General features: G+C 43.9%; 1 protein-coding gene across 1 annotated transcript in view; it reads right to left on the bottom strand.

Annotated features, from left to right (window-relative positions):
- Positions 1-6231: 6231 nt before the first annotated feature.
- LOC115409076 (major histocompatibility complex class I-related gene protein-like) overlaps positions 6232-15364 on the bottom strand; it is a 37823-nt gene continuing 28690 nt past the window's right edge. The window contains exons 5-10 of the mRNA XM_030120069.1: positions 12662-12943; positions 12149-12463; positions 10097-10198; positions 9950-9967; positions 9766-9809; positions 6232-6450 (exon numbers count right to left, since the gene is read on the bottom strand). Of these exons, the coding sequence (XP_029975929.1) occupies positions 9787-9809; positions 9950-9967; positions 10097-10198; positions 12149-12463; positions 12662-12943 (740 nt within the window). The 3' untranslated portion in view covers positions 6232-6450; positions 9766-9786. The remainder of the gene's footprint in view (positions 6451-9765; positions 9810-9949; positions 9968-10096; positions 10199-12148; positions 12464-12661; positions 12944-15364) is intronic.

Consider the following 15364-nt stretch of genomic DNA (forward strand, 5'->3'; position numbering starts at 1 on the left):
GGCTTTGTGTTTACCGAATCCAGCTACGCGATTGGTCTAGCAGGATCACATGACGAGTCGCACCACTCACCTCCACTTCATTTCTTTCAACCTTCACGTTGGCGTAGGAAGTGGAGTCGGCCTCTTTCAGGCTCCGTCTGGAGCGTCGGCAGCGTTTCTAAATGAGGCTCCAGATCAGCGGCCATGAGCTGCTGCTCTGCTCACAGGTTGATCAAGTGAAAAGTTTCCTCCAGTCCCAATGAGACGCTGAGGAGAAGATTGAGGACGACACATTCCAGTCACATGAGAGCATTGTGAAGTCGGGCTCAGAGTGGAAGAAATCCAAAGTTTCTGTTGCTTCCTCACATCAATGTGAATCTCACTTCAAGACTTTTCAACAAAGTGTCCAAACATTTGGCTGCAGCCATTCAGAACCTCACTTCATTGCCTTTGTCTTCAGTTCCACTGAACAAAGTAACTGAATGAATCCAAACCACTGATTGATGATGAAAAAGCTGCGACGCGTCAACATGGAGCTGAATCCAGAAGAAATCCATCAAGTCAGAGTCCTGATCACACACCAACACTCACTCACTGTGTGTGTGTGTGTGTGTGTGTTCTTCTCTCTCAGGTGTTCACGTTTATCAGTGGATGTACGGTTGTGAATGGGACGATGAAACTGATGAAGTGGTGAACGGATATTGGCAAGACGGCTTTGATGGAGAAGATTTCCTCGTTCTGGACCTGAAGACAGAAACATGGATCGCTCCAGTTCAACAGGCTGTTCCCACCAAACAGCAGTGGGAAAATGACAAAGCTATGTTGGCTCGGTACAAACACTACTACACCACAGAATGTGTTGACTGGCTGAAGAAGTATGTGGAGTTTGGTCGGAGCTCACTGATGAGAAAAGGTAAAATGTTTGGAGTTTGTCTCTCAGCTTCTCTTCTTTCATGCTGCTCTCAGCATCTCCTCTCCTCTCTCCATCTGGCCTTCCTTCATCCCTCTTTCCATGGCCCGTCTCTTCCTGGCTGCAGTGGCTGACATGAGAGAGAAAGAGTGTAGAGAAGAATCCAGTAAAGTGTGAGGTGTCTTCCTGCTTGTTCTCCAGATCTTCCCTCAGTGTCTCTCCTCCAGAAGACTCCCTCCTCTCCGCTCACCTGCCACGCTACAGGTTTCTACCCCGACAGAGCCAACTTGTTCTGGAAGAAAGACGAGGAGGAGCTCCATGAGGACGTGGTCAAAGGAGAGATCCTCCCCAACCATGACGGGAGCTTCCAGATGAGCGTTGATCTGGATCTTTCAGGGCTCAAAGATGAAGACTGGGGGAGGTACAGCTGTGTGTTTCATCTGGCTGGAGGACAGGAAGTCTCCAAGAGACTGGACAAACGGGACATCAGGACCAACTGGAAGACAAATGATGGAGGTCAGAGACTCTTCATTTCACTCTCATTCTCTCCTGTGTCTTTTGTTCCGTTCTGATGTTTCTCTTTGTTGACAGCAGCTTCACTCCTATCAGTGTGTTTTTATCTGCTCAACAGTTCAAGAAGCTCAATAACTTCCTGCTTTTTCTGAGTTTCTCCTGAAAAGTTTTTCTCACCACCGTCCAGTTTTTCTGCTTGTTTTGGTTTTGATTCTCTGAATTCCTGTTTTCTGCTCACATCATTCCGTGACTCTGTGTCTGAGAAGCTCATCTGAAGAAGGAACAATCTGCTCTGATAACACAATCCACTGCTTCTGCTGTTTCTATGAGGCAGGAGAGGATTATTGATCAGGGGAGACGACCTCTGACAATCCATCTGGAATCTAGATGATGGAAACAGAGACACTCCTCACTGACCAGCTGTTTCTCTGCAGGGTTTCCCACTGGAGCTGCTGTTGGAATTGTTGTTGCTGTTCTGGTCGTCCTGGCAGGCGTTGGACTCGCCGTCTACTTGAAGAAACGACCTCAAGGTAAAGTAGAAACTCTCCTTTCCTCATCAGGATCATTGATGTGTGTGTGTTGAACCTGAAGGAGGGTTTGGAGTGGAAAAGAGTGGTCGTCATGGTAACCTCCTAACTCTTTCTCCTGCTGTTTTTCAGGGTTCAGAGCCACTAACAGTGAGTACTTTCCTATTTCCTTTCATCGGGATGTTTCAGTGTTGTTTGATGTTCCTTTCTGTTGTTTCTGCCTTCAAGCTGACTTCTTGCTTTGGAACATGTTTCATGTGTTTCCAACAAGTTTTGCTCTTTGTTTTCTAGAATCTGAAACTTCCTCTTCATCAGGAGAACAAGTCATGCAGAGCATGTTAACGTGACGGGGCTCCTTCCTCCCTGTGGATTGACTTTGCTTTGGTGGAATCTTGCTGCAGCTTGTGGCTCTTTGAGTGTTTGGATCAGATGTTTTGGAGGAGGAGGATCCTGCAGCAGTTCTCACACTGACAACTCAGTGAAAATCCTCTTTGGGCTTCAATGGACATGAAGACAGTCTGGATTAGAACTGATGTGTTGAGCGAGTTTCTCTCCTCCACTGATTTCCTCCTGACTAAACTATTGATCTGCTTCATTCACTTGTTGCTTCTCATCACTTCCTTCTGATCTTTTCTTGGTTTTATTTGATCTCAGATGGTGAAATGTTTTGGACTTTGCTTCATATTGACAGCAGAAACCAGGAGCTTTTTCCTTTATGGTGTCAGTTCCTCAGAGGACTTTTAGAGCTGCTTTCATCTCAGCTTTTGCTCTTTCAGTCATATTTATTCTGATTTTTCAGCCGCTGAATAAAGTTCTTCAAAATCCCTCAGTCTTTACTCTTTTATTAGATTTTCTTTGTCACACTCTGCGTCTGTGTGCACGTACCAGAACACACACACACACTCAGCCAGGTCCAGAGTGCTCCTCAGGAGGACTGGGACTCTTCCCGGTGGGCCGGTCTGATACTTGGACCGGGTTGTCCCGGGCCTCCTCCCTCCACTGACAGGACCTCCGCTCGGTCTGCCGTGTGTGAAACAGGTCAGAAAAAGCAACGGCGGCCCAGAAGAAGCTCGGAGCGTCTCTGGAAACAGATGCTAACAGAGACAAGTTTTTCACTGAAACTCCGGTCAGAACAACAGATGAGGACGATGAAACGGGTCAGAAGTTTAACCACAGTTCAGTTTAATCCAGCAGTCAGTGAACTGTGAGGCGTTGTGTCGTCTGACTTGATAAATCAGTTCAGTAACAGTTTGATGTGACGCTACAGAAGAGGAAAACCTTGTTTTTTTAGCCCCTCAGGAACAAGATCCAGCAGCAAGCAGCAGTCCAGAGTGGGCAGGTAGGACTGATCACTGGATCCATCAGATTATTGAATATCATGAAGATCAGTGTTGGGAAAGTAATATATTACTTTCACAGGCCGGTGTTGTTCAGCCATTGACTTGCAGGTCATAAATGACTGATCATCACTGATGAAGAGTCGGGTGTCAACCTGCTCCATGTGAAAAACTCCCTGGAAGTCCTTGATGGTTCAGCTCCACATGAATGAAACGGAGCCAGACTGATCAGAAGGCTTTGTGAAAAGAGGGATTTGTGCTGAGAATTTAGATCATTTTTAAAATGTGATTTTGAGTCAGAGGCAGAGCAGGAGCCAGTGGTGATGAGGGGACTGATCCTGAATGAAAGTAATCTCCTCTCTCAGTAGAATCTGCTCCCTGATGTCCACCATGTGACTGGACCGGCCTCCAGCTTCCTGTTACCACTGTCCATCACACCAGCAGCCTGGGAGGAGAGCTTCTCACTGGAAACTCATTAGAAACACACTCAGGAGCCCTTTGACCCGGAAGAAGAGGTGGAGAGCACTTCCTGTGAGCTCCTGCAGAGGTCGCTGTCCAGAGGAGAGGTGCTGAAACGCTCTGCTGCAGTTTTATCCAGAGATGTTCAGAGAGGCTCACTGTCTCACTTCCCTACTTTCAGGGAGTTCAAACAAGCTCACAAGCTGATGAATTCAGAGTGTTTCATCGTTTGGGAAGCGACTCCAAAAAACCCCTGGTCCTTCCCATCAGGCCCCTCACCATCCATCCATCCCTGTTAAAGGTGCTGTAGGCAGGATTCAGCATCTCCGCCATCTTGCTTCGGTTTACCTAAGCTAGATTTGACCCATCTAATATGGTGATTTGAAACCTAGCACAGCCAATCCTGTCCTGTTTTCTCTGACATCACACCCTTTTGCAAGTTAAGCCCCTCCCACAAGAACGTGTGACGAACGCCCTTCGACCAATCATGGTTAGAGCCTCAGGGGCTCTTCTGATTGGTCAAAGATACCTGGAGCTGTCGAGACTCCTTTTCAGCTCAGAACAGAGACAGATGGAAACGCTGCGCCCTCGCGGTAGTGCAATTATGCTGCACTCCTAAAGGATTATCAATGGATACTCTAACATTTAATCCAGAGAAAACACAGAAAAATTAGCATTGACTAGCAAAATCCTGCCTACAGCACCTATAAACGTGGCTGCATCTGCAGGTGTGAGTCGTCCTGATCTGGAGCTGGAGCTGCTGACATCGCTGACAAAGACATGAGGGAGTCCAGATTCAGAGCTTGACAGAGGATGTAGAAGATGTTGTCATCAGAAGGCCACTCTGGTTCAGAGCCACAGATGGAGTGATACTGAGAACCTTCCCAGACCGGACAAACCAGAGTCTGAAACATGGACTGCCGTCCCCGACACCACAGAAAGATGAAGAAATCTGCATCTGGAGTCCGTCCACCTTCAGATCCTCATCCGTGTGTGAGCAGCTGTTCTCCACTGTGAACAAAGCTGAAGGTAAAAAACAATATCTACAGTGTTATCTTCATTTTAGAAATCAGGAAATATCTGCGGCTCCCAGTGTTTTCTTTTCCGTGGAAACCGGGTCCAAATGGCTCTCTGGGGGTTAAAGGTCGCCGACCCCTGGTCTAGTCTGAATGAGAATGTGATGTTTGTGCCTCCACTGTGTCTCTGAGCTCATATTGATGCTGGTGTGTCTGGATCCATGTTTCTATGTGTCTGTAGAGATTTATGGAGGATCAGAGGAATGTCTCTGTGTCTGCATGTGTGGATCTATATGATCCATGGATATAGAAACACTATTCTAGACTGTTTCCAGACTTTTCTAGAGTTCCAGGAGCCTGATCACGGGGAAGAATCAGATCTTAGTTTCTCCTCTGTCAGATGTTCTTGTCTTCAGCTGCCAGACTGAGTGGTCAGCTCTCTGCTGCAGTGGATCCTGGTTTTTCTTTCTGTTGCTCTGAATGTGATCTTCTTGCTTCCTGACTCCCTTCATGGCCCTGATGTTCCTGATGTGTGTTCTACACTGTTCAGTTGAGCTGTTTTCTAATGTGTGTGTCTTTCTTCATGTCTGCTCCTCAGCTGTGGTCAGTCTGTTCTTCCTCCTCATTGACAGCTTGTATTTTATATGAAGTTCTAATAAAAAGATCAAACCCAGCATCTCTTCTGGAATCCAGAGTGTGGACACATTCTGCTCTGTTCCTCTGAAGGGGATCAGAGGAGGACAGTAGTGACAAAACATTTGGCTTCATGACATTTTTTTAATAACATTCAACAATTTATTGAGGCGATTTGATAAAAAGCTGCAGAGAAACACATGGAGCGTTCACCAACAGTCCCTTTCTCAGCTCCTTCTCCTGCTGCTGCTCCCCGTCTGTCATTGAACAAAGTTTGACAGAATAATTCCAGCTGAACTGAAGAACTGAAGGTTTCCTGCTTCAGCAATGAGCTCAGTGAAATACCTTCCTCCAGTGCTGCTCACACTGCTCCCTGCCAGACTGCTGTGCTGGAGCTCACACTCTGCTGCTGGCTGAGCAGGGACAGGAGAATCTGACATTTCAAATCTATCAATCCGTTCAGTCAAAGCAAACAGCTGCAGCTGCTCCACATGGAAGAAATGTAAAAACTCCAGTGTGACTGACAGACACAGCAGCTGGAAACAGAACCCAGCCAGGAAGATCAGCTGTTCAGAGGGCCCAGTCCACACTGCTCACTCCCTGGTAGTGAGGAAAACAACATGTTGATGTGGTTTCTAGAGAAGTTCACCAAACAGAAACAGCTCTCTGATGACGATCGGGGCCAAAAGTCCAGCGGTGTCGGCGATCCTCCCTCACTGAGAGCTTCACTTCATATGACTGAGCGTGGGCTTTTCCTGGAGGAGCATCAGCTGGTCCACATGTTCAGGAAGAAGCAGACTGCTGTGCTGCTCCTGCTGTCTGTCACCAGCTGAGCTCAGCTCTCCTCTGATGGACACTTGTTGCAGGGATGGACAGCAGCTGGAGGCCAGTTTGGAAAGCAGTGGAAGATCCAGCTGTTCTTTCCTCCACTGCAACACATCAGCATCCAGAGGAGAGAACCCCCCCTGGACTTTACTGTTTGCTGCTCAGCTCTGTCCCTCATGCTCTTCTCTGGAGCTCCTGGAGTGAGGAACCCTCCAGACATCTGGTCCAGGGGGGGCTTCTTTTAGGGGCTTCTGGGAGGAGAGAAGAGGAAGAAGATGAAACACTGGAGAAGATTTCTACAGTCACGTTGTGGCTCCAGCTGCCTTTTCATCACTTCCATGACTGGGTGCAGCACAGGGGACACACACACTCCACAGCGCTCCGTTTACAAGCTTTATTCCTTTATTACAACAACGTCTCAGAACCAAGTCTGGCACAAAGCGGCCAGCAGCTGTGAGCTGACCCCGTCACTCCCACAGCCACACTGACAACACACTCATGACGGAGCCGCTCATTCACACACCTGACTCACACACACTTGTGTATGTGTGTGTCCCCATATGAAGCTCCTGCATTGTGGTCTTGATCAAATCTTCCAGAACTCAAAGCCTCTTTGTTCTTCTTCATATATATATATTCAGATATAATATCAATCAATTATGACCCACTGGTTAAAGCCATAGAAGAATCTCTAGAGAAATGGAGCTTAATGCCCATCTCTATGATAGGACGTATAAATATTATAAAGATGTCTGTCCTGCCTAAGTTTTTATATCTTTTTCAGGCTTCCTCTACCAGTCTCTCTTTTCTCTGTTCTTAAGAGAAACTTCACCCGCTTCATATGGAACAACAAGCTCCCTGGAATACGTATTTCTCTTCTCTACCTGCCCTATGAACGTGGCGGGCTTAAGTTACCCAACATGAAATTGTATTATTGGGCTGCCCAACTCAGAACAGCCATGTACTACTTTCTTACTACGGACATTCCAGCCTGGGTTCAGATAGAAAACAATGCAATAGAACTCCCACTGTCTCAATACCTCTACTCAGCACAAGCCAAGATACTCAAAAAACACACACAGAATCCATTCCTTAAAAACACTCTAACAATATGGCATGAAGCCCACACATTTTTAGATGACACCCCCAAACTTTCTTGTTTCACACCTATATGGGGAAATGAAAACTTTACCCCTGGGAGGTGCGATATGGGATTCAGACATTGGATGGAGAAAGGACTAAGCAAAATAAAAGATTTGTACGATGAGGGCACTTTAATGTCATTCACACAATTAAAAGAAAAATTTAATTTACCTAGGGAGCATCATTTAAAATATTTGCAATTGAGAAGCTATATATATTCCCAAATTAAAACAACCTCAGAACCCTTGTTATCAACCATTGAAGAAGTTATGGTTAAGCGCGTACATGATACTGGTCAAATCTCCACCCTTTACAGTCTGTTATTAGCAACTTCTAAAGAGAACTCTCTTTCCTGTCTGTCTGCATGGAAAAATGATCTACAGTCAGATATCAGTGTGGAGGATTGGGAGGAAACTTGCCTTCTAGCCCAAAGTCAAACAATAAATACAAGATGCAAACTTTTACAATATAAATGGCTGCTTAGAACCTATATCACACCTGTTAAACTACATCACTTTAATCCAAGTATTCCTGATCACTGCATCAAATGTACGGATGAAGCTGGTCCGCTGTTACACTGCATGTGGAGCTGCCAAAACCTGCAGATATTCTGGAAAGAGGTTCTCAACTTAATCTCCGTTTTTACAGGAAAGAATATTCCAGTTGAAGCTAAAATATGCCTTTTGCACATATACCCTGAAGATTTTCCAGCAACTGTAAAGGAACGTAAATTAATCCATTTTTGTTTGTTACAAGCTAAACGTGCAATTGCTCTGAAATGGAAGGAGGTCCAGAGACCGACATCTGACCAATGGATCGCAGAGATGTCATCTAATTTGGCAATGGAAAAACTGACCTATATAGCCAGAGGAAAGATGGAAGATTTTGACAAGTTGTGGTCTTCTTTCCAAGACTTCATGAAGGGCCATAATGTGTAAATACACAGAACTGGACAAGGACTGTTGTAATCGCTTTTATAGCGCCATAATATTCATCCATTTCTTAGTTCCGGAGCTGGACTACTGATGAGCCAGAACCAAAGATGACGATGGTGACCGAACTATGGACTTAGAATGCAATGATCGACACATTTGTATACATTGTTTATTGAAATACATGTATGTTGAATACTTTATGCATATACTGATTTAATCAATATTTTATTTACCGCAGATCTTATTTTGGGTGTTTTTTTTTTTCTTTCTTTTTGCCTTTTGTGTTTTTTGTCTTCTTGAGTTTTCATTTTGTCTTGTTTGTTTTAGATTATTCTTGTGTTATTTGTATTGTGCTTTACTTGTTTGTTGTCTGTTTCTTAAAATGGAAAATTAATAAACAGATTGTGGAGTGAAGTCTGGCACAAAGCAGCCAGCAGCTGTGAGCTGACCCCGTCACTCCCACAGCCACACGTCAACACACTCATGACGGAGCCGCTCACACACACCAACAGCACACACACTTGTGTGTGTGTGTGTGTGTGTGTGTCCCTACATGAAGCTCCTGCATTGTGGTCTTGATCAAATCTTCCAGAACTCAAAGCCTCTTTGTTCTTCTTCAGCAGTGAGGCTTGGAAGAAGACTAGAGCCAGACCGTCCTTTAGAGGAGCTCCAAAAGGTCATGACCCCTCTGAGGCCCAGCTGAGACATGAAGCCTGCTGTGACCTTTGACCTCTGTGGCTCTCATTTGACCTCTACAGCAGATACAGACCGGAAACTTGAACTGTGAGGCTTCTGGAAGCAATAAAATCAGAATCAGGTGGAATTACTCCATAAGCTCCTCCCACACAGGAAGTAGCTTCAGGAAGGAGGCGGGGCTTCCAGATTCTCTGTGTGAGTTTGAGCCAGAGGAGGGAAGAGGCGGCAACGTCCAGTTAAGACCATCAGTTAAGCAGCATCAGAACTTCAGCAAGGCATCATGGGAGGGGAATTCTGCTGCAGTGATGGAAATTGTCCTGCAGGCCCCGAGTTCCACATATTGCACATATAAAACAAGGAGTGTTGTGAATGTTCCATATTCCTGCTGCTGGCTGAAGGGCAGGGAAATCTAGAATCCTCTGTCCTCAAAATATAGATCCAGTCTTTCCTCGTCACGAGTCAAATGTCCCAAAATGAAACTGAACTAATCAGCCTGATGAAGGAAACAGAGCTCATTCTGAGAACACTTCTGAAGATCAACCAGGACTCTACTTGGAAGAAGAACTGTTTTCTAGAATTTTGGACATTTCTGTCCGTTTTCAGCTCAAAGCAGTTTGATTCATTTGATAGTTTGAAGAATTCTAGAGAAGCAAATGTTGCTGAAACTACTGGGAGAATTTCTGCTGAAAACAAGAAAATTTGATGAAATTGAAGAATATTTGTCTCATTTGAAGGAGGAGTGTTTCTGCAGTGTACGGCTGATTTCTGACATGCTTCACTTGATGGACTCACTTTCTTCACGGCTGGATCTTCTCATGAAGAGGAAGTTTCAGAGGCTGGAAACAAAGAGCAGAACTTGTTGGAAACACATGAAACATGTTCCAAAGCAAGAAGTCAGCTTGAAGGCAGAAACAACAGAAAGGAACATCAAACAACACTGAAACATCCTGATGAAAGGAAATAGGAAAGTACTCACTGCTGGTACTACTGGACCCTGAAAAACAGCAGGAGAAAGAGGGAGGAGGTTACTATGACGACCACTCTTTTCCACTCCAAACCCTCCTTCAGGTTCAACACACACACATCAATGATCCTGATGAGGAAAGGAGAGTTTCTACTTTACCGTTAGGATGTTTCTTCTTGTAGATGATGAATCCAATGCCTGCCAGGACCACAACAGCAATCGCTCCCAACACTCCTCCAGCAGCAGCTCCAGTGGGAAACCCTGCAGAGAAACAGCTGGTCAGTGAGGAGTGTCTCTGTTTCCATCATCTAGATTCCAGATGGATTGTCAGAGGTCGTCTCCCCTGATCAATAATCCTCTCCTGCCTCATAGAAACAGCAGAAGCAGTGGATTGTGTTATCAGAGCAGATTCTTCTGCTGTTAAAATGGCAGCAAAAATGTTGGCAAAACGAATCGAGTCCATCATGCCCACTGTAATTATTGTGATCAGACAGGACAGATGAGATTAAGACAAGACATTCCTACCATAATATTAGATTCTTATTAAACTCGTATATTCACCCTCTCCATCTAATACTCAGAATTTGTCATCACAATGGATCCAGAAAAGGCCTTTGATCGGGTGGAGCGGCCCGTTCTGTTCTACACTTTAGAGCATTTTGGTTTTGGTGGTAAATTTATATCCTCGGTGCAGTTGTTATATTCCTCACCACTGGCACGTGTCCGTACAAATAATGATCATTCTAAATATTTCCCCCTTAGTCGTGGAACCAGGCAGGGCTGCCCTGCTCTGCAAAGTTTCAAATATTTGGGGATTCAGAGAACAAAGGAGTTTTCTGACCTCCATAAGGCGAACTTCATCCCAAGGCTCGAGCTGCTCACTCAAGATAAACACCGCTGGTCTGTGACGCCTCTCTCCTTGGCTGGCAGGATTAGTTGGATCAAAATGAGTGGATTACCCAGATTTTTGTATCTTTCTCAATGCATTCCGATGTTTATCCCCCAAAATGTTTCCAGTCTCTTGACAGTTCAATCTCACAGTTTCTGTGGAACAAAAAACCTCCCAGAATGTGAAAAACCTTCTTACAGAAAAGCAAGGACTCTGGCGGTCTTGCATTGGCAGATTTTCTGTACTATTACTGGTCTGTAAATGTTCCCACAATGCTGCTCTGGTGTGGCAATGGTGGGAGGCCGACCTGGCTGCCAGTGGAGGAGGCATCGTGAGATTCAGCTTCTTTACTCTCACCTTTGTGTCTTCCCTCAAAACGATCTCCTCCATCATATACTGACAACGTCATGGTTAAAAACTGCCTTCAAATCTGGGCTGAAGTGAAGAAACATTGTGGTTTCCTGAGAATCCCTCTTCACTCACCGTTGGATCTGAAGCCTCTGTTTCCACCATCATTCATCGATGGATCATTTCGATGTGGCAGAGCCACAGACTTGCCTCTGTGAAGGACTTCTCTGTGGAGGGCATTTTGGCCTCATTTGCTCGATTAATCATTCAAATTTAATTTGTCCAACTGTCACTTTTTTAGGTATTTGTAAGCTCCAGACTTCATCAACAAGCACTTCCCTGACTCTTCCAACACTCCGGATGCCTCTATAATGGACGCCCTCTCTACACCACGTCTTGTCACTGACAATGGAACCAACCCCATGACCTGAGACCATGGTTCTCCATCCACGCCCTGTGAGCCCATCTCAGAAAACACTTGGATCTGTTGTTAGAACAGGAGCAGCTCTGATCACTGCTCTCAGTGGAGATGGTTTATTTACTCGCCACATTTAAGATGTATCTCTTAGTATCTGTGGATTAATATCGTTTCCTGCAAGCCTTTGACACTTGATACTGATGTTATCCACTTGCTCGTCTTTCTGTTCAAATTTCAGAAATAAATCATACATAAAAAATAAAAAAGAGCAGATTGTTCCTTCTTCAGATGAGCTCCTCAGACACAGAGTCACGGAATGATGTGAGCAGAAAACAGGAATTCAGAGAATCAAAACCAAAACAAGCAGAAAAACTGGACGGAGGTGAGAAAAACTTTTCAAGAGAAACTCAGAAAAAGCAGGAAGTTATTGAGCTTCTTGAACTGTTGAGCAGATAAAAACACACTGATAGGAGTGAAGCTGCTGTCAACAAAGAGAAACATCAGAACGGAACAAAAGACACAGGAGAGAATGAGAGTGAAATGAAGAGTCTCTGACCTCCATCATTTGTCTTCCAGTTGGTCCTGATGTCCCGTTTGTCCAGTCTCTTGGAGACTTCCTGTCCTCCAGCCAGATGAAACACACAGCTGTACCTCCCCCAGTCTTCATCTTTGAGCCCTGAAAGATCCAGATCAACGCTCATCTGGAAGCTCCCGTCATGGTTGGGGAGGATCTCTCCTTTGACCACGTCCTCATGGAGCTCCTCCTCGTCTTTCTTCCAGAACAAGTCGGCTCTGTCGGGGTAGAAACCTGTAGCGTGGCAGGTGAGCGGAGAGGAGGGAGTCTTCTGGAGGAGAGACACTGAGGGAAGATCTGGAGAACAAGCAGGAAGACACCTCACACTTTACTGGATTCTTCTCTACACTCTTTCTCTCTCATGTCAGCCACTGCAGCCAGGAAGAGACGGGCCATGGAAAGAGGGATGAAGGAAGGCCAGATGGAGAGAGGAGAGGAGATGCTGAGAGCAGCATGAAAGAAGAGAAGCTGAGAGACAAACTCCAAACATTTTACCTTTTCTCATCAGTGAGCTCCGACCAAACTCCACATACTTCTTCAGCCAGTCAACACATTCTGTGGTCAGGTAGTGCTTACGATAATCCATCTCTGCTTTGTTACTGTTCCACTTGTGTTTGGTGGGAACAGCCTGAGGAACTGGAGTGATCCATGTTTCTGTCTTCAGGTCGAAAGAGATGAAATCTTCTCCATCGTAACCATCTTGATCAAATGCATTCACCACTTCATCAGTTTCATCGTCCCATTCACAACCGACCATCCACTGGTAGATGTGAACACCTGAGAGACAGAAAGACAGACACACACACACACACACACACACAGTGAGTGAGTGTTGGTGTGTGATCAGGACTCTGACTTGATGGATTTCTTCTGGATTCAGCTCCATGTTGACGCGTCGCAGCTTTTTCATCATCAATCAGTGGTTTGGATTCATTCAGCAACTTTGTTCAGTGGAACTGAAGACAAAGGCAATGAAGTGAGGTTCTGAATGGCTGCAGTCAAATGTTTGGACACTTTGTTGAAAAGTCTTGAAGTGAGATTCACATTGATGTGAGGAAGCAACAGAAACTCTGGATTTCCTCCAGTCTGAGCCCGACTTCACAACGCTCTCATGTGACTGGAATGTGTCGTCCTCACATTTCATTTAGCTTCTTTAGCATGCTAGCAGATGTTTAGCTAGCTTCTTTAACATGCTAGCAGATGTTTAGCTAGCTTCTTTAACTTGCTAGCAGATGTTTAGCTAGCTTCTTTAACATGCTAGCAGATGTTTAGCTAGCTTCTTTAGCATGCTAGCAGATGTTTAGCTAGCTTCTTTAGCATGCTAGCAGATGTTTAGCTAGCTTCTTTAACATGCTAGCAGATGTTTAGCTAGCTTCTTTAACATGCTAGCAGATGTTTAGCTAGCTTCTTTAACATGCTAGCAGATGTTTAAGCTCGTTATTTAACAAGCTCGCAGACGTTTAAGCTAGTTTTTACCAAGCCAGCAGATAATTAAGCTAGTTTTATTTATTAAGCTAGCAGATGTTTAAGCTAGTTTTTAATAAGCTAGCAGATGTTAAAGCTAGTTTTTAAGAAGCTAGCAGACGTTTAAGCTAGTTTTTTAACAAGCTAGCAGATGTTTAAGCTAGTTTTTAATAAGCTAGCAGATGTTTAAGCTAGTTTTTAATAAGCTAGCAGATGTTAAAGCTAGTTTTTAAGAAGCTAGCAGACGTTTAAGCTAGTTTTTTAACAAGCTAGCAGATGTTCAAGCTAGTTTTTAATAAGCTAGCAGATGTTTAAGCTAGTTTTTTTAATAAGCTAGCAGACGTTTAAGCTTGTTTTTTTTAATCAAGCCAACAGATGTTTAGCGAGTTTTTTAACAAGCTAGCAGATGTTTAAGCTAGTTTTTTTAATCAAGCTAGCTGATGTTTAGGCTAGGTTATTTAATATGTTAGCAGATGTTCAAGCTGGTTTTTAAAAAGGTAGCAGATTTTTAAGCTAGCATGTACAGATGTTTAGGCTAGTTTTATTTATCGTGTAGCAAATGTTTTTAGTTTTAATAACATGCTAGCAGATGATTAAGCTAGCTTATTTAACAAGCTAGCAGATGTTTAGCTAGTTTTAAACAAGCTAGCAGATGTTTAAGCTAGTTTTTAACAAGCTAGCAGATGTTTAAGCTAGTTTTTTAACAAGCTAGCAGATGTTTAAGCTAGTTTTTAACAAGCTAGCAGATGTTTAAGCTAGTTTTTCAACAAGCTAGCAGATGTTTAGCTACTTTTAAACAAGCTAGCAGATGTTTAAGCTTGTTTTTAACAAGCTAGCAGATGTTTAAGCTTGTTTTTAACAAGCTAGCAGATGTTTAAGCTAGTTTTTTAACAAGCTAGCAGATTTTTTAAGCTAGTTTTTAACAAGCTAGCAGATGGTTAGCTAGTTTTTTATGAAGCTCGCAAACATTTAAGCTAGTTGTTCACAAGCTAGCAGATGGTTAAGCAAGTTGTTAGCATGCTAATAGATGTTTAAGCTAACTGTTTTTAATCAAGCTAGCTGATGTTTAGGCTAGGTTATTTAATATGTTAGCAGATGTTCAAGCTGGTTTTTAACAAGGTAGCAGATTTTTAATCTAGTATGTACAGATGTTTAGGCGAATTTTATTTATCGTGTAGCAAATGTTTTTAGTTTTAATAACATGCTAGCAGATGATTAAGCTAGCTTATTTAACATGCTAGCTGATGTTTAAGTGAGCTTGTTAACATGCTAGTGAATGTTTAACTTAGCGTTTTCAGCTCGCTTCTACAACAAGCTAACTGATGTTTAAGCTAGCTTAGTTCACAAACTAAATGAAGTTTAAGCTATCCTATTTGACATGCTGGCTGACGTATTAAATAGCTAATTTAACATGCTAGATGACATTTAAGCTAGCTAGTTCAACATGCTAGCTAATGTTTAAGCTAGCTTTTTGACCAAGCTAACTGCTGTTTAAGCTAGGTTATGTAACAAGCTGCAGATGTTAAAGCTTGGTTATTTAACAAGTTTCTGACCTTTGGGCTTCTTTAACAAGCTAGCTGACACTGAAGCTAGTTTAGCTAACCAGCTAGCTGACATTGAAGCTAGTTTAGCTAACAGGCTAGCTGACATTGAAGCTAGTTTAGCTAACAAGGTAGCTGACATTGAAGCTAGTTTAGCTAATAGGCTAGCTGAAGCTAGCTCCTTTCAGCAGCT

The sequence above is a fragment of the Salarias fasciatus genome, chromosome 22, assembly GCF_902148845.1.
Source record: "Salarias fasciatus chromosome 22, fSalaFa1.1, whole genome shotgun sequence".
Classification (NCBI taxonomy): domain Eukaryota; kingdom Metazoa; phylum Chordata; class Actinopteri; order Blenniiformes; family Blenniidae; genus Salarias; species Salarias fasciatus.